At 40.0% G+C, this 20180-nt stretch overlaps 1 protein-coding gene and 1 long non-coding RNA gene across 6 annotated transcripts in view; one reads left to right on the top strand and one right to left on the bottom strand.

The window, feature by feature from the left end:
- Window positions 1–20180, bottom strand: part of CLYBL (citramalyl-CoA lyase) — a 168354-nt gene that overhangs the window by 1615 nt on the left and 146559 nt on the right. For 4 of the 5 annotated variants that reach the window (XM_039561196.1, XM_019283019.2, XM_019283020.2 and 1 more), the window contains exon 7: window positions 15016–15140. In XM_039561196.1, coding sequence (XP_039417130.1) covers window positions 15016–15140 — 125 coding nt within the window. Of the gene's footprint in view, window positions 1–12727; window positions 12784–15015; window positions 15141–20180 lie in introns of all 5 variants that reach the window. The other variant, XM_039561256.1, reaches the window with a different exon arrangement.
- LOC104685980 overlaps window positions 1–20180 on the top strand; it is an 80529-nt gene that overhangs the window by 28848 nt on the left and 31501 nt on the right. The window lies entirely within an intron of this gene.

Raw genomic sequence — 20180 nt, 5'->3', positions numbered from 1 at the left:
AAAAAAAATCTTATTTGCAATTCTAACAGTAGTTTGACACATTAAAAAAACCCCAAACAACAAACCCAAAAATCCAAGTACAAAGCTGCAATCCCTTCCCTGAAGAACTCAGAACTGAGGGCCTGGCCCCAGCATTGCGTAGGGCATCTCTGTGAAGCACTGCTCTCTCTTTTAATGTCCTGCTACAATCGATACGGGATCACAGCCTGGCCTTGGGTTTGACAGTGAGCAAGGCTAACCTAGAGCAAGGTACGGATGATAGCAGCACTTGTGTCTGTGCATGAGCAGTGAGAAATGCAGAAGAGAACAAACCTTCTGGTTTTCATTTGGGGCTTGATAATTATTAAATAGAGGACTCCAGTAAGTGAAGTGAAAATACAACCCATTTACAGAAATGTTTAGGAAATGCATTGCTCCAGTGGCATATATAGCTAAACTGAAGCAGTATTAATTAAATACTAAATCATGTTGTGGAATAGTTAAGACAAAAATCCACCTTAAACAGTCATCTAATACAAACCAATATTCTTGCATGTAAGAGCAGGCTGTATTAAAGCCATTGAAAACATAATAGTAAAAACTATTCTTTCACTCAAAGTAGATTTTCCTACTATAGTTTGCAGTATTTCAGGTAGGTTTGGAGATAGTTGGACTGACAGATACTCAAGGGTTGGTGCTTCAAATAGAATTTTTTTGTTTACTGAGCAAACTGTCAACCCTAGCTTATCCCAACAACACCAACATCAATATTGTTGTTATTATTACTATTCATAATATACCACTTTTAATTATAGCTACATATCAGTAAGTTTCAGTTATTCTTTTAAAACTTTAAGGAAAATGCAGCCTCAAACTACTCAATTTATTAACTGCTGTGAAAAAAATTGGGAACTACGTAAACATTTCATGTCGTAGGACTTACTTGGAACAATTTAGGGCTGTGCAGTGATCTCAAACTGCAAGGTACATTTTTTTTAATTGTAAGAAAAACATATTTTAATTGTCCTTTTTTTTTTCTACAGGAGTTCAGTAATGCCCATTCAGTAACAGCCGATTCAGTAACAAAATAAAGAGTCAAGCTAATTCAGTAACAGCTATTGCTTACAGGAGAAATTTGCATGTGGGATGACAGTCATAAGCAGAAATACATTGAAGTCTCAAATCATCCTTCCTAGTTCTGTGAAAGGCTGACTTAGGTCATCCTAAGTACCTGCAGTAGTTTGCAGAAAGAGATGGGTGCCTAACAATGTCACTTCTGATATCTGGTGGTCCAAATCATGGCTGGAAGGGTCTTATCCCTTCCATTGACTGGATACAGGATGATCTAAAGTCAGATGCCCCTGCAGGCACCTAAGTTGCACCATGATGAATCTGGGTCAGAATGTCATTTTTATAAAGCAAGAGTTAATTAAACAGCATGCTTGTCCTCTCTTCATTAAAATAATATGTTTAGAAAGGGAAACAGGGTAATGGTGTGTATATGGACACACAAACAGTGAACCACATGAGAAGTGTTGCATGTTTCCTGCTTGTCAGTGTGCAGCTGTACTTCGGGTTGCTAGGAATTTGAATTCGTGAAGGAAAAAAATGCCTTTTTTTCTTTCCTAACAGCAAAGGGTAACATGAAGTTGGCTTCTCTGCCTGTTCACTCTGAGGCTTATTTTCCCCCTGCTAATTTGCAGTGTTGAGCTAAAGTCCAGAAAAAGAAACCAATTTTAATGCCATTGAATGTACCCTATTCACTGACTCTCTTTCCACCCACAGGTTTCAACAGATAGGAAATACCAGTAATTACAGCTTTGTCCCCATGCTCTCTTTTCCAATTCTGGTAGACAAAATTTGCCTCTAGCATTCTTTTGATTTTCTCTCACATGAATATAAAGAAAACAAGACTTTCTATAAACACCATTTGCTTTGATAGCATTAATCTGGGGATTAATTTAGTCATAGATCTAAATTTTCTTTTTGCCTAATTTTCTCAACAATCTCACACTTCCAGCCTGTACTTAGATTTCCAATAGTTCAACTATGGGACTAAGGGCCTGCTCTTAAGGAAGCTTGCAGCATGAACAGGAGCAACAGCAGGTGGGTAATGCAAGGCTGGGATTTGCATCCACTGCATTCGGTGGCTGTGGTTCTTGCTCACCACGTAACCATTTAAATCATTCAGAGGGAGCCTTTTCAGAACTCTGTAAAGGGACCCTGCCATCAGACTAATCAAATGTGTCAGACCAGCCTTGGGAAGAGACAGGTCCTCCAGGTAAAGGTTGATGGAGAAGCTGGGAGAAGGAACATCCAGGAGGCAGAGCCACAGATGATGGGAACAGCCTCCAGATGACAATACATGGATGCAAGTAACTCGGTGACACTGTTGGGGCAGCCCCAGGCAGCACAGCATCCAGCTGCAGACATCCTTGGCTTCTGCTGCTGCAGGCAGGAGTCAGCTGCAACCTGCAGGGAAAGCTGTCAGCTGCAGTCTGCAGGGAGAGCTGGCTCCTTCAAAAGGAGCGAGCCCCAAACAGAGGTGGTGTAAAAGCGTCGGCAGAAGCAAAGGATGAGAGACGGGTCTCTGTGCAGGTTCCAGCTGGTTTACCTGCTATGGAAGATCCAGGGACAAAGACCAGAAAAAAGGGGAGAGCACACTATTTTATATGGGGGGGGGGGGGGGGGGGGTGGAACAAAGGGAAACAACCAATGGGGATTGACTGAGGAGGAGGAGACAACAGAGGAATATCCAATAGGTATAACTTAAGGGAGGGAATTACCTGAGTAGACCAATGGAGCATCGAAGAAGGGAGAACTTTGCAGAACTAATACATAAGGAACTAGGGGAAATACATAAACATAAACTTATACATAAAACTGGATGGAGAACTCCTGAACCAATAAACTTAAAACATGTAAACTAAGAACCACTAGGAACATCGGAACTCGCTGTAATGAGGGGGTGAGAATCAGACATCTGTGTTCTGGAGGCCTATCCACCTGTCCTCTGAATGCTCTGCTGCAGTGGCCACTGTAACCTGCACTGCAACAATTCAGGGGGGATGAGAAGTGGGGGAATGGAGGACAACTGTGGCACTCACCAGACAGCAGTCTGGAAGCGCAGTCCTTCTGAGGAATGGGTGGCTTTGTGGGTCAAAGACGCTGCCCCGGTTTTAAGCGACACTGCAGAAATTCTGCTATGCCTGTCCAGTGCCATCCGTCATACAGCCACACAGAGAATGTGCTAAAGGCAAAGCCCTGTGAGAAATAGGGTGACTTTGGCACTCACCACTCTGCAGTGTATGGGAGCTGTAAGGGCACTTTGGCTGGCCCGCGCTGTACAGCTGTTGTGAAGGCAGCACAACACAGCAGAGGGGTTTGTAAATACAAAATGTCTGTGCTTCCTCAGCCTGATTGCTCTATAGATCTGTCAGGGCAGACTACCAAGGACGAATCAAGGGAAAAAGTGAATGAGCGGTGTTCCTTGTTTGGGTCATCATGCAGAGTTGCAAAAAGTCCTTCCCAATTCACTTAGAAGAAAGGAAAGACTCAAGGTGTTTCCTTCTGGCATGAAGTATTATTCACAATGACATTTAATGCTCTGTTAGGACAATAGTAACACTTTAAAAAAGTAACAGCAATTTATGCAAGATGCAGGCCAGGCTGAGTAAGGTCTTAACAGCTCTACTTCGAATTTCAGTACATCCTAAAGTGCTGTGAGGATGGAACAAAGAAGATTTGGCAAATATAGAAGACAGCTGCAAGTGAATTAAAATTATAGAAAGCTGCTAGGTTTTGTTTGTTTGTTTGTTTTTGTTTTGTTGTTTTTTTGTTTGTTTTGGTTTTTTTTTTTTTTTTTTTTTTTGTTTCCTCAGAAGGTAATGGCAAATTATAGTCTTGGAAAAATGGGAATTGAGAATGGTCAGCTCCAAGTGTTGCAAGGATCCAGCCTACAGGCAGAGTTGACAGAGAGCAGTCATTTTCACAGGTCAGGACATGAAGACATAGGCTAGTGATAAAGAAGGGCAATCAGTTGTGCAGTAAGAATAACAAATGCAACAAATTTCCAGGTGGTTGTGGAGAGACTGAAGAGATGCAGAACCAAACTTTGTAACACACCAGTTTGGCAGATTTTTTCTTGTATCTTATGAAGTTCCTTTTAGATAAATGCAGCCACTCCAGCACAGCTCAGACCTAGCAAAGTTCAATGTGTAATTGAGGGCTCTTCTTTGACAACTTAGAATACAACCCTGGCCGCATGTGGCCATTGATCTTAAACATGGCTCTTGTTATACCTATATGTCATCCTTAAAGATTTGCCTTGCCTATAAGAAATGACATGTATCAAGTCACAGAAGGAGTCTCAGCGTTGGTCATTTGCCATAGCAAAAGATGAACGCATTAATGCAGTGTTTCCTGGAACATGAAGACCTCCTCTTTTTGTGTATGTCTCTCCTGTATTCGGGAACATTTACTTTGTGAAACTTTTGGGAGTGGTCAAAGAGTTTGGTAAATCTATACGACCATTTCATAACCAGAGTATACTAGTTTTTAGTGGCAAGAAGCATTTTACCTTTCTAGAAGTTAAATGGACAGGATTCAGTGTCCACAATTTCTGTGTTATCTGGGGATCAATATTCTGTGGTGGAACGAGGAGAGGGGAAGAAATGATACAGGTAATTTTCTTGCTAGTGTTTATCATGGGTATAATGGAATTCTGTTATATATGGAATTGTGTTGACTTTGAGTACAACAGGGGATGGACAGGATGACGAGTGAGGTACCCTTATGTTTTTCCATAAGATTAGGGAATGTAAAGTTTTATACTTCTTCATCTGTACTGAAACCTTTTTATATGATACACAATGTTACACGGGGTTTTACTCTCACCATATTTTGTTTCTTGATGTACCACTGGATTAAGGAGAGAAATAAGCAGAAAAAAACTATCATGATATAGAACATTTAAGGCACCTCATAGTAATGTGACACAATTATCTCTGAGTTGTATATTAAAGTACTTGAGTTAATTAAAGTCAAACAATAATTGTTCTGGGACGTGTGGGACGATGATCAGATGAGCTAGTCCCCCTTGGCTGACAATACAGAAGAATTAGATGTACTCCTGCACCTGGGAATGCTCGTGGCTTTTACCTCAGCATTTGCTCCATCTGTGGTTACCTGTGCCTCCATCCACATCCGTCCCAATGACTGCAATGAGCTCACTAAGAGGGTTACTGCAGACCCTCAGTTCTTAGACCACTCTAATCTATTGATCACCTGCATTGGTACTGAATATGAAGATTGGTTTTCCTAAGACATAGCAAGTATGTAATTTTTGAAGTACCAAACAACTTCTGTAAATTCCAAAAAGTCTACTGGCTTCCTGTCTGTTGGCAGATGGGACTCCAAGCACGAGCATCAGTTTTGAGAACTCCGTGCTCTGTTTTTGGAACCACTGCTGTGGTCCACTCAGTCATTGTCCAGCCTCTGCTAATAAACCTTTGATTCAATGCCTTGATCGTGTCATACATGTACCCAACAACTTTAACTCCTGTGTGAGAGTTGCCAGGATTTTCTCAAAGACATTTATATAGGTTACATTGAGATTGTGGCTTGTCTACAGTAGAAGGAAAAACCCCAGTTGTCTTGCATCAGATGGAAAAATATAGCCATTAGTGCTAGGTTAATTTGTTGTGTGTGTCCACATATCTGATGTCCTAGGCCACTGTGTAGAGATAGCCACCTTTTTCAAAAGCAGCTTACTCTGGGAATCTAGTCTGGCTACTTAGATGGCAGGCTTGAAAGTGCTAGGGGATCCTGGTGAGTAGGTAAGGCTTTGGCATGGGGGACATTCTGGGTAGTTAGGCCAATAGAAAAAAAGGAAAAGCAAGACAAGATGATGTTCCAGGAAACTGCAATATGGACAAGAAACCACCTGCTGCTGAATTTTGAATTAAGTATGAGTCTAAAATAGGGGTTATCTAATGCTTATGGAATTGCCAAAACCTCCTCTTCCACTACTTAGGGGACTACTGATTGTATGACAGTCTCACAAGTGAGGGGAGGTCCTTGGACAGTACTCTGCTGTCATGTGGTTAGAAATAGTGCACCACTGGTAAAGATTTGGTGGTTTTTTTCCTATTACTTTTCTCAACAGTTTTGCTAGCAATATTTTCCTTTGCAGACCCAATCCCTGAAGAGTGTGTGGCAGTCTGGTTGTCTCCTTGTCCTACTTGGCAGTCTTTGGAGGAGATGTGCATCTAGGACATGGAGGAAATGGGCATAAGGGGACCAACGAGCTAGCCACCCTTCTCTCCTCCACCCCCTTCATCATTAGGAGATGTCGTGAGTCAAACAGAGCTCCCACACTGCTCTGGTAACGCGGGCCAGAGGCTGTGTGTGAATACAGCCATTGTGTAAATAAGTAATTATGTAAGTCCTCTTCCAACCCCTGTGACCTGTGTCGGCACTTGCGGGCAGATGCCAGGCTAAATGGAAATGAGCAGAAGGGGTGATGCCAGCTGGCTAGTGCAAACCTTGTGTACCTCCTAACCCACATAGACAAGCGTCCTCATGTCCACAGACACAAGAAATCTTTGATCCAGTTATCTGAGAAACACTGATTCTTTCCATGGTAATTCAGTGTCTTGCCCATTTCTGAAACCCAAAGGTCTAGTTATGACTTTTTGGAGACACCAAAAATAAGAGGAATAAACACACTAAAATCTGCTTGGCTCTGAGAACATTACCTCTAATCCTGCACAATATTAGCTGTTACAAGGAAATAAGAGTTTTGTGTTCTGCAAGCAGGGCAGATTTGGTCTTCTGAGATGGGAAGGGAGCAGGTGGATGGCAAAGGCTCCCCCTAAAAAGCATGGCATTCAGAAAGATAATTCCCCTGGGATTAATGAAAACACACATTGTTGAAGTGACTCCCTGCAGAGGAAATTTGGAAGTCTTTGCTTTGGGGCTTAAAAAGAACGCTTGGATTTGCTTACAGGTAATGAACAAAAGAGAAGAGGAGCCTGGTCACAGCAAATGGCGTTGGGTCTGTGCCTGGGGGAGGAGTGATTATCCTCAGTACAAAGAAATGATTTCTCTTGAAACAGAAGGTTGACACCATATTTTTGGGGAAGTCAAGAGCTAACAGCTGTGATGGTGCTGAATGCAGGTTTAATTAATTTTTTTCTTCTGCAAGTTGTAGCCAAAGAGCCGTCATTAAGAGCTGGGTCATGATTCTACCTTCTTGTAATGAACTTCCAAAGGTTAGTGAGCTACTAGGAGGTGTTCAGTGAAATCTGGGTCAACTGGGAATATTTTCCAGACTGTGACATGGTAATGCCTCTCTCTCTTCTCTGCTCAGTCCTGTCCTGCCTCCAGAGCAGACTCATACATAACTCTCGCTTTCTTTAAGTCTCTTTGCAGTAGGTAAGAAATGCCCAAATAACCAGTGCAGTCACATATGACAAACTGAAGACTTCACAGGCAGTGAGCTGTATGGATAAAGCTTTTTGGGCTGCATATTTTCACAGCCTTTCCTTTGGACCCTTTCACATTCACCCCTTTTCTGTAAAACCAGTATGGGTAGAAAGACACCTGTACACAAAATCTTTGGAGAAAATAAATGATCCCTGAAAAGGTTTGTCAAAGATATCTTTTTGGAAAGAGAAAATTCTGAGTGGGTCTCTGATCTGTTGAAGCGTGGATGAGGAGGGAATTCTGCAAAGTATCATCACCATTAACTTTCTGTAGCCATTTTGTTGATACGTAGAAAACATTAGAAACCACTACCTTTTGTTTCTTTTTGCCAGCGTAAGCTTCCACTGGAGAAGAAGTAGTCAGTGAGTTCAGAGGATAAATCAGTTTGTAATGCCAGAAGCAGGCCTGTTTGTTTGAGATAGGCTTCTACCTCCAGGAGCAGATGGAAGGACACAAAAGGTCAAGAAAGAAAGAGCAACAGCCACATGAAATAGAGATTGATTTTTGCCTCAAATAACTCCCGAGCAGCAGTGCAAGAACTCTGACAGAAGAAGCCCTTTCTAAAGCTCAACAGGTAGAAAGGACTTTGTGATCCTTCAAGTCCACAGTGGGGCAGGAAAGATGAAGAACAAGGACTTACAAGGTCCTTCATTTCTTCTCCACCTGGCATTACTGTTTCCAGCCCATATATAAGGGTTTTGCCCTGCTGTGTGAGCCAGACAAGCTGTTTTTCCTTCTTATAGTCCCCCAAGCTGCCTGAACCACCAGGGATAACCCTTTCAGCTGGGGTGGGCCTGGAGATCCTGCTTGGTCCAGCATCAGAAACTCCTCAGGCCACCAAAGTCTCTCCCTCGCCCTGAGCAAACAATCTATTTAAGATCCCTGAATGAAAGGCAGATATGAGGATTTTTTTTATTGCTGTCTTTGCATTTTCTTTAGTTACCTTCCCATTGTGGTTGCTGCCTACTTGTGTGCTCTTCTAGAGCAGGAAGGAATAAAATTAAAGAAGCAAAGTTCTAGAAATCAGGAATATACTCCACTGGTTTTTATTCTCTGTCTTATACTGTATTGGGAACGGAAGAATCCTAGAGAGCACACTTGCTGCTGCCAAGCAAATCTTTATTTTATAGCACAAAAGCAGCTTCCTGGACAAACAGCCTATCCAACCATGCATTTTTTTCTCCCTAGTGAGCATCATGGTTATTATATGGAAAAGTGAAAAGTAGCTGATATTAAGACTTTAGGATCCTCAGACACCCTTCATTTAGTATTTTGGAATTAACTTGAGGTTTATAGTCATGGAAGCAATGTGTTAAATATAAACTAGAAAATTCAATCTGAAAGTAAATGACTACAGGGCACACAGACGGCATTTGATACCAAAGGGAAAGGTAGCTGTAAAATACAAGGGAGTTGAGAAAAATAATAATAGCGAGGCTCGTTCTGCCAACAAGCATGGAATTGCCCATATTTTTGTATTTTGTGTTTTTTCTAATTTCAGATTCATTTTCTGAATAGGATTGAACGGTCATTTTTTACTGTAATTCTCTATTTCAACCAACAGAGCTTTTGCAGAGAGCCACTCCAGGTCCCTGAAAAAGCTGGCTAGCACAGAGAGAAGTGAAAAGGCAGCAAGACTGCTGCTACTTAAATTAACTGAAACAATATTTTGGCTGTACAGGCTTCTGAATTCCCTCAGTAAAGCTTAAAAAGAGCCATCTGGTCAGAACATTACCTCTCTAGTTAGATCCTGCTTTGGAAATTGAAATGAGGCTCACGAGAGCTCGTTAATGCTTTTTAAAGAGGGATTTTGGAGGTGGGTAGTTGTCTTGGTGGGTTGGTTGGTGCAGAGCAGGTTTTGGCACGATGGTGGGCAGGTGTCTGCAGTGCTGGGTGTCTTCCCACTCCATGTCCATAGCAAAGCATTGGCTGCACTGGGAATGTGCCGACACAGCATGGCCCTTCCAAAAGCAACTCACCCTGCATTTACCTCCTTGAGCCAACAAGGGTAGAGGAGTCGTGCCTTGCTGAGGGGGAGCCCAGAGAGGTGCCATCCTCTGCAGAGCCTGTGTCCCCCGGGACAGGAGCAGCTGCCTCCTGCAGGGGCTACCTCCAGGTGGCAAGGCTATGGAGGCACACAGATCCATCCTGCTCCCGGCTCATGGTGAAACTTCTCCCCGTGGGAAATATCAGTGTGCCATCCGAGTCCCTCTCCCTCTGCGTTTTGGACAGAGGTCTTTAATGAGTGGAGGAGAACAGATTAAGAGCCATCAAATGCCTGCTGGGGAGTGGAAAGGAGGGAAGCTGGCAAGAAAATATTTTTGTATGAGTTTCTGCCCTGCTTAGAAGCTTTTGCAGCCCTGTGTAGTAAAATCTGTCTCCTTCTCTCCCCACCTGGCATAACTCCCTCAGGACTGATTGCACCAATGTAGGAAGCAGTATAGCACAAGCAATTAGCTAGTACAGCCCCTTCTGCTCTATTGTAAAGGTTCAAAATTTGCCCCCAGATGGACCTTTCTAAGAGAAAAGCCTTCAACCATGACACAAAACACATTTGTAAAGCATTTTTCAAATACTAAAACTGTATAGAGAAACTTTGAGTACTAATATGAGCTCTCTCAGTTTTGACATTAAAATTTCACTTGGCCATTTTTTAAAAAGATAAACAATGTAACAGTGGCCCATGCTTAAATCCCACCAGCACTCTTCATCTTTGCATAGAGATGCACCTGAGCCTAGACTTCTAAAGGCTGGTGCTCCTTAAAGGTGGCAATTTATCACAAATTCCTGAATCCCCCACTCTGCAGTGAAAGGAGTACACATTGCCTGATTAACACAAAGGACAGCAAATGTCCTGTGCTCTCGGAGGGAGGGCTGACAGCGCTGCAGCCCAGCACACACAGAGGTACCCTGTGCTGCCACTGTCACTCTGGGATGGGATCCAGCTTGGGTGGCGGCACCTCAAAACTCAGCAGTCTGTCCTGGGCAAGGGGAGCGGGGCGCTGGGCTGCTCCCTCACTCCCAGCTCTACATAAAGCCCCAAGATAATGTCCTGTAAAGTGCAATATAATCCCTGTGGGTTGATGGGGTTTCATACAGCCCCATGCCTGAGGGATGCTCCTGTGTATCCCTTCCAAGAGGCAGCCCTGGGACATGGTCCTGCTTGCCTAGCAACCACGGGCTGGATTGAGACAGGGTGGATCCCAAGTGGCTGGGGAGCCCTCCTGGGGTCCATGGCACAGCCAGGAGAAGGAGGAAGGCCGGGAGAGACCTCCCTGTGAGGCAGTGGGAGCTGGAGCTGGCCCAAGCATGAGGGCGCATCGTCTCTAAGATACAGTGGCTTGGGGTAGCTTTTCCTAAACAAAGAGCATTATAAGGGAGCCACTGCTGGAAATTTCCATTCCTTTGTTGGATTGATGCTGTGTAAATAAATGCATTCCTAAGATTTTTCATAATCCTGGAAAGGTCCGTAAATGAAACTGTACAGTTTGCCAAATCACTGGAGTTCATATATATTATTCTTCAGCTGCTGGGAACATGATACACAATGGCACAGAATATAATGCAAGAAACATATGCTAAAGGTCTTCTTAGAAGCACTCTGTGCATTTGTATGTGGCACGTACAACTATTTCTTTTGATTTGCTCTATGGGATTTAAATATTCAACCCATATTACAACCTGGGTTTGTGATATCCTTACCTTAACTCTAAATAATCCTTACCTGACAAGTGACCTTGGCAGCATCATTTAGTTATTCCCTAGTTTCATATGTGGGTGCTTTGAAAGCATTTGTAAATTAGTATGTGAGATAAATGTGTAATCAACCTTTTACTTTATTCTTCTGTTTTTCTTTATATTTGAATTTTATTTAAAAGTAAGGCAATTTGGGAAGATTCAGTTTCAATAATGATATTATTCCTGATGTATTTACACATTGAATGGCTTAAAAATGCATTTTCAATATCTAACATTTTTGTCATATACAAACACTAACTACATATAGAAGAGATACAGTCCTGTATCCAGTGTACTGGAAAAATAAAACTCAGGAGTTACTTAAATAGTAAAGACTCTTATATCCTCATTGTTAGAAATCAGATATTCTTAAAATAGGATGGTAACTTCTCCCATTAGATTCAGCTAATCTGTATTTATAAGATGACTTCCCTGTTTAACATAGCTTTAGAAATTTCTAACAGAATCTGTTCTTTAGACTACTGGAATGATGTTTATCACCCTTCTTTCTCATTTTTGAGCACACTGACATTTATCTTATATTTAGACTTTCCAACAGCTATGCCTGCTTTCTTTAGGATGAAAATTTTAATTTTGAAAAGCATATCCCCTAGTAATGCAGTTCTACTGGAAAAATATTGAAACAACCTGGAAATAACACTTTTCTTTTTAAGCACTTTTCAGTTTTAGATCTCAAAGTTCTAGACAAAGGAGAGCACTTAATAAATAGTCGAATAAAATACAAAACGTACTTTTTCAGCATTTGTATCTACTTGTCCAAAACATAATGTTGCCATTTATTTCCTAGACATGCTATTTTTTAGCTGGATTAGAAATGTGAAAAACAGCCCTACAAACAAAACAACCTAGAAACCAAACCACAGCAACCCCTCAGACAGGGCTATCTCCATAAGGCAAGCCCAAATACTTCTGGCTAGCTGGTTAGCTCTCTAATTTCCTTCTCTTTGGACACTGCCACAGCATCTCTAATTCCACAGTGCTCAGTCGAGATCCTAATTTTTCCTGACCTCAGTACTCACATTTGGGTGATGCTATGTCAAAGCATTTCAGTGTCCAGGATGAAGTAGCCTGGTTCAGCCTTCTTTCCAAAGAAGATTATTATGGTAATTGTAGTTCTCAAATCGGAATAGATTATAAAAGCTTATTACTGTATTTTAATATAAAATATTGTTAACTAAGGGCATCAAACTTTAAATCAAATTAATAGCAAACTATGATCCTAGAGCCTGCAGACCAGTAACTTACCTACCACACAAACAGCTGCACAAATCCCTCACATTTATTTTTTCCAGGCTTTCAACTTTGATTAATAACATGGTAAAACCATGCGAGTCTCAACCATATTAACCACCGCTATATTTTTCGTCTTACTGACATGAACACTTTAATATAATAAAAGGGAAAGGAAAACAGAAGAGGTGTTTCATTAGGACACGAGGATTACTGAAACCGCTGTGTGGAGTATTTGCCAGGAGGTGGTGGGGGAAGAGTTATTACTCACATTTTAGCATGTCGTTAGGATGTGGAGCGAGAGGATCCCTCAGTGAGATATGTTTGCTTTGGAAAAAAAATTAAGTAATCAGACCGTCCAAGCTCTTCTCACTGACGCAGTCATAATAGCAAATTAGAAACTCAGTTAACGAGTTTCCAGCATTACATGGAAAACTATTTTTCCACATCTGTTATAAAGTCCAGTAATACAACAGTGCTACAAGATCCAGAAGTTCACATATTAACCTGCCAGTCCTTTTTTATTGATAGAGGGCTACATGCAAAAATATATGAAGCATGCAGCCTGGTTGGTTAAAAAAATAGCCTGCACCACAAACCCTTAGCAAATTTGCTATTGCAGCTGATTACAGAAGCTTATAACATATTTTAAAAGCATTTATGAAGAGAAAAAAAAATCCCCCAAACCCAAGTAAACCCCCCCTGAATGGCTGATATAAACAAAAAACCTCAGCATTATGTCAGTAAAATAGCAGCTTCAAAACAAATTTAAAGATTAACGCTTGCCTAACACAAAATAATTCTATATTAAACATGGTTGGCTTAATGATTGTGTGATACTGGGACTGGAGTTAAATTTAGTCCAGTCTCCTAGTTGACTGTTCATATGGCAGGGATGTTCCTTAGATGAGTTTCTGATACTAAACTCAGCTGAATGAATAGTATTAAACACATCATAAACAATATTTGGCTGAGTAAGTTGTTGTACTTTTTTCTTGCTGCATCTACCTGCCTACACATTTGCACCAGCAGTATGTTTGTAACGATGCCTTTTGTGAGGGAGCCCAGCCTTGTAAATCAGAATAATGGGCAAAACCAGTCACATATTTTCTATTTCTATATTGTTTGCATGAAGAGAGCTACATTTCAAAATTCAGGGGAAGAGAACAAAGAGATCCAGGCATACAGCATTCTAAGAGTGACCCTGAAATCACTGCTCTGGACAGCACCCAAATAGCGTAGTCATGGCTCTACTGGAAACACTGAGGTACCACAAAGGGGATGCAATAGCTCAGCAAGGAGAAGGGCAGAGCAACAGCAAATACCTTGTCACACTTTACCTCTGAGAAGAAAGCATAATTTCTATTTTGACCTTTACAGCATTTTTAAGGCACAACATCCGCAGTATCAGAAATGCAGGGCAACAGGGAAGGCAGCTATCCCATATTTTTTTTACCCACTAGAAAAAAAGTGCAGAAAACATTTATGTGGCACCAGAGAAACTGAGACCCTATGCACAGTCTTATAGATGAACTTCATGACTGGAGGGATTTGTCTCCTACTTGAATGCCACACAAGCACATGTGAACCATTCCCACTCATCTGCACTCCCCATTCCGACATTGGGACTTTCCTTTTTAACTAGCCTAGGCTTGGCTGAGACTAAGATAAACATGTTTGGCTGCAACTTTTTTTTCTTTCAAAAAGAGGCAAACTGGATTATAGCAAATAACCTTTAAGATAATTAACTGACAATGCCGCAACTAGCATAAAATCTTCCTTCAGGCGACCCCTAATTTAAGTATTACTGGCACAAAGTGGAGACAGATTGTGCATCACCACCGCAATATTTACATAGCAGAAACCCACAGAGCAGGAAACGTGAGACTCAATGATGCACTAAATTAGGAACAATCATATTCTAGTGTTAATTTGCTTTCTCCTCTATCCAAAATTCAGGTCCAGCAATTGGTACAAATGCACATAAAACATTCCCATTTTTAGTGATTAAGAACTACAATCTGCAAGCAGTTTCACTCAAAAGTACATTCACTCATTACCGGGCATATTAGAGGGATCAAACCCCCAAAAGTGAAACAGGTCTACCATCACAGATATTTTTTTAGAAACCGAAGGCTTCCTAATCCATTTATTTCTTTCCATAAAAGATGTCTGTGGAAGCAGTCTGAGTCCTCTGCCAGACTACCTGACTTTTGGTTGCAAATATTTTCCTCTGACAGTAACACTGTGATTCTGCAGCATAATGGAGCAGCAGTTTTAATTCTCCGATGCTGTAGATACTTGCAGGTACTCAAAAGGCTGTGTAATCAAAGAATTAAAGTTAAAATGGGGAGGAAGGAAAAGATAGCCATTCTATTTCTAAATATATTGGGAAGTGATACATTTATAATATACACTATGCAGAGACAGATTTCCCAAGAAATACTCTTAGTTACAGCACACGTCGTAAGATAAAAGCAAAGAGCCATCACCGACCTTTCTCAATCTTAAATGTTATTCAAATTTGGTTCCACTATGGCATATTAACAAAATATTTACCTTGCCTAATCGCTGATGTTCTTCAAAAGCAGAAATCAGTTCTTGTGCCCACTTTATTTTTTCAGGGCTCGGAGAGAACTGTTCCTGGACAACAGCAATTTGGTTGGGGTGAATCACCTGCTTACCTACAAAGAAGATTAATAACACCAGAATCATGCATCAACAAACAGATGTTCAAGCAAAATGTTCCAACCACTTGAGGCTCTCATATGCCTTGCAGACTTTCTTGCTCTCTAACTAATTATTTTACTTGGTTTCTTTTATTTTTAAAACTGGAAAACAGGCAGATAGTTTTTTGACAGATTATTTTGAGAGTAAAAATACCTTGTGCTATGCTTGCATTCAGTATAGTTTGAAAGAAGACATGATTCTTTCTCCTCCCTCCCCATTTCAATCCTTACATCTTCTCTCAGTCATTTCAGGTGCAATTGTTTGTCTCAGGCAATTACAATTGTCAATAACAATTAAGTATAAGGCATCTCTGAATTTGACTATATAAATAACAGCTCCAGCCAGTCTTAAATAAGTTGTATTAAAATGTGTTCAGAAAATGAAATCTGAAGAAGATGGTAAGAGATCTGTAGGACTGAAAAGTTACCAGTAGCCTAAGGATCATGCCCTAAATTCTCGGTATTGTCTTAGCACCGTATAATCCTTGATGTTGTTTAAACTGTTGTTGCTGCAATTATTGGTAGTTGCAGGTAGGCTGTAATATTTATTTAGTCACTGGTATATCAAACAACCACCAGCAGTGCCCTGAGGTTTTATGAAGCATATTTTTAATCCTTTCTTGTATAAACATAAGAAAATAAAAATATATGTTGTCTTTTTTTTCACTAGAGATTTTCAAACGTGAATCGACAGCCACACAATCAGTTTTAATCTGTGATTGAATTTAGCTACCTTAAAACAAATACATGTCTAATTTGTTTGACAGTTTTAAAAGTGCAGTGTTTGACATTATTAGTTCATTTCTATGGGAATTTCACAGACCGGTGTGAATTTGTGATTTGCTTTTAAGGTGTATTGATAAAGAGAGGCTACTGTAACTCCCAGCTTCCTGCAGAATAAATGACTCTCCTCGGTGCCAGATAACAAGACTAGTTAGAGGGATGAGCCTGATCCTGCAATCCTGCCAGCAAGTGAGCAGTCCCCTGCAGACCGAGGGTCCCACAGCCCTGCCGCCCTGCCGCCGCCGCAGCCTCTTGCGCAAGCGAGATTTTTGCACGCCAGGAAAAGTTGGAAGTGTCAGGACCTAAGGAGGTTTCCTGCACAACGGGGTCTGTTCCCGTGTTTTTACTGACACTGAGCCAGCTATACTTTAGGAATCAGCCCATCACTAGATCTGAGAAGTCTCACACATGAGCGCAGGGATACACCTATTTTCAATGAAAACACCCCTGCAAAAATCCCTGGGATTACTTTCATCAGACTGCAGTGGGTCTGAGTGATAACCTGGAGTACGAAGAAAATCTCCTTGATTAAATGAGCAAAGAAGTAGTAGTCCTTTAGCGTTGCTACGTTCCTTTGATAAAAAGCCATAAGTAGGTCAATTTTATTTCTTGTTAAACAGCGTTTAGTTTATGATATTACAGGCATGCAAATATTCAGTTTGAAATTTCAATATCATAACTATTTTTAAAATACCTTAAAAATAGGTAAAAGCTTAAACCCCATTAAGAACTATAATTTTTGAAAGAAATTACACAAAGACTTTTTTTAAACTAATGTGTTTTACCTTAGGTCTACTCAGAGGTTTGTTAGTCAGTTTAATAAAATGTCATCATTAATAAGTTGATGATGTTCCTTATTTGTAATACAATAAATTCTCCTAGCTAAACCATTAATTCCAAAATTGAAGTGTGTACAAGCATTTCTTGAAAAATCCTAAGGAGCTTAACTTTCTGAAAAAAATGTTGAGCATATTTTAAATTATATTTAAAGTCAATCTCTAATTACAGCAAAATTAAAAATACATCTATATGATTTTTTAAAGTGTAAAACATTTCTGTAAAAAGATTTGCTTTTGATAAAGAAACCTATAGTAGTAAACTATGCTTTTTCATAATTTAAACACTACTGAACAATTTATGGAGAATATAATCCAACTTTTGATTTATAGAACTCAGTTGATTTTTGTCACAGTCTACCTATCCAAATAACTGACATAATGCCATGCAGGAACCAAGTAAATATTTTAAACAGAATTGTTTTTATTGACAAGTTACTGAGAGAGTGCAAAATTGGAAGGCATTAAAATTTATGACCACGAAATCTTTTTTACAGTACCACTTGATATATTGTGCTTTAAATCAATACTTGTCAAGTCTTTTAGGTAACTGTATGATGGTGTCATTTCAGTCTTCTACAAAGGACTGAAAAAGAGAGGACACCTAGACTGTTTCGTATTTATATCTGGTTTCACAGCATGTAGCACAGGACTTTATAATGACTAAGTCAGCTGTTAAAGCTTATGGCAAGGTTTACCTAATTTTTTACATAAACATTCCTAAAACCTATGCCCATTTATATAGGCAACACACTGATTTAAAGTCCACAGGTAGCAGTAGTGTTAAACATCTTGCTGGCTGTCTGTGGATATATATATATATGTGTGTATATATATATTTTTTTTTAAAAAAAAATATTTATAAATAGTCATATGAAAAGACTATTAATTTGGCTGAATTACATTTGAAAACATTTGATTTCACTTTTATACACTCACTGAAGGAAAACCAGGCTGATTTTAAGGTAACTGGAAAAGAGAACTTGGCTACAATAAGCATTGAGGTTCGCAATAATATTTAAATACCTGGTAAATGCTTCATCGTATTATTTTTCTTGTTTAATCTTGAGTGAAGCTGTTTGATTGCATTAAGGACAATTTTACTGGCCTAATATGGGAACATCTAAGGACATATAACTTCGCTGAATATTTTGGATTTGCGTTGCTTTTGAGGGTGGTGAGTACAGCCCTGTGCATGCAAATAAGTGAGTTTTCTCCAGCTATGAGAGCAATTTGCAAGACTCAGCTCATTTTAGTTCTGTTGATTTCAATGATTTTGATTCTTTATAAAAAAATTAGCAGGGAGGCATCATATATTTAAAAACTAGAAGAATTGCACATTTTGAACTTGTTAGGGTGACATTTCAGTACTTTTGCATTATCAGAGGACTGTCAATGGCAAAAACAATGTGCATACTTCTGCTTTATGCAAGGTCATGGATTAAGCTAATGCCCATTTGTAATTTTCTGTGATGAATGTGAAATTGGAAATGTTAAAATGTTTCATTTATATAGATTTGGAAAAAACACTTGTATAGGTTAGGAAAAATATGATTTTGCTTTCAGTGTTGAAATTACATTTTATTTCAAGCAAAACAAACCAGAAAGATTATAAAAATATTAGACAAACTGAGAGCAAGAAAACCAAAAAACAAGAGAAATATTTTAGATGGACTTAAAATATTTTTTCTTTTTTGCAGAAGAAAAGGAAAAATGTTGTTTTGTTTTAGCTTAAACAGATTTAAAATTTTTTTCCCCACACCAAATTAGAAGAGTCAGTATTGCCCCGTCTCTAATTACGGTTGGACTGATTGCCAGGTTGTTTGCTGAATTTTGGAAATGTGTTGATGATAGCTGCAGAAAGGCAGGAGGCAAAAAGCAGGTGCTGTGAGTGTACCTTAATAAAATCTGTACCTTTCACGGACCTTTACTCCTTGTATGAAAACGCAAGTATGACACATGCACGGCCAAGTTAGAAAGTCATTCTACACTCTAAATTACTATGTGACCTTTTTGTCTTCTGTCTGGACCCTGTCTTAAGGTCAGACAACTTCCACCATAAGGTCAGTGGAGTCCAAATCACCACCAGCGTTGGTTATGCAGAGCATTGCTAAATTTCCTAAATTGGCAGCCTCAGTTAAGCATTTAAATGCATATTAAGCATTCAAAAAGAGTGCTCTCAAAGGTGCTAGGCATCTGCAACTCCGTCTTCTGTCAACAGGAGGTTCAGATGTTTATGTTTTTTCAAAAATCAAGCCTTTCCTTAAGCTAGGAAATATTGGTTGAGACTAGGTAGCCGTCAGCAGGTGCTACCATTCAGCAGCTCTATTATTTTCCCAACTTCAAAGGCAGACGAGTGAAGGGTGGAAGTCCACATGGCCGTGGATAATGTAGCTGTGAGGAGCTAACCATTTCACCTCCAAAACAAGATTTGGGTTTGCAAATGTCAAAGCTCAACAGACAATAAAGCAGAGTTTGTGCCAAAAAGCATTGATTGCTATTCTTTCACTGGCATGCCAAGATCACTTAAAATTGCACTTATTTTTTTGTTTGGTGCTTTAAGATATCATGTACAGCTAACTGTAAAACCAGAGTTTGTGAGGTGGCATTGCCAGGACCCATGTTTTTGGTAACAGAAACCTAAGGGATGTACTATTCTCATATGTACATATATCCTGGATGGTGGGCAGAGAAAAATAATGTAATATTCGTCCTGTATGTTAGAATTCTCTAATGCATGTGTCAAATGGCTGATTTCTATTGCAAACCCCCAATCTCTGGTGTCTGCACTGTCCCAACGGGGTGTCCGAGTGACCTGGCACACCAATCACAGGGTAACAGGCTGCATTACAGGACTGTGGGGCAAGGAGCCCGCTGCTCTTGCTGTCTGCCAATACCCATAGGTGTCACCAGCACTTACTGGGGGGAAAGCCAGGAGATGAAAAACAAACCAAAGAAAACAATAAGAAAATAACTTTCCCCTAGCAATTAGCATATGAGATTTGCTTCTCAACTTTTTAGCCTAAAAAGTATTTTTTAACTACTGCCGTTGTTCAAAGAAAGAGAAAGGGCTCCAGTTGTGGAGGGGCCATTGCAGAGTACAGTATTGCCCTTCCCATGCTCTGTGATGGGAGGAATCACTGCACAGCCTCTGCCCCAACTTCTCTTCAAAACCAGTCACACGCTTCATGGCATGTGGTTTTAAAAAGCAGCCTCTGACTGGCAAAATTTCCAGCCACAATTTTTAAGACACTAATAAACATAGAAGAGCTTGATATCAATGAGTTTTTCAATAAATGACCTGAAATGAAAATCAAGTTATTTGTCTAAGTGACAGTAAATGTAGCACATATTTAAAATGAGCAAGATCTGTGTT

Source organism: Corvus cornix, chromosome 1 (assembly GCF_000738735.6).
Source record: "Corvus cornix cornix isolate S_Up_H32 chromosome 1, ASM73873v5, whole genome shotgun sequence".
Taxonomy (NCBI): domain Eukaryota; kingdom Metazoa; phylum Chordata; class Aves; order Passeriformes; family Corvidae; genus Corvus; species Corvus cornix.
The sequence above is the reverse complement of the archived record's forward strand: the minus strand, read 5'-3'. Positions and strand labels throughout refer to the sequence as shown.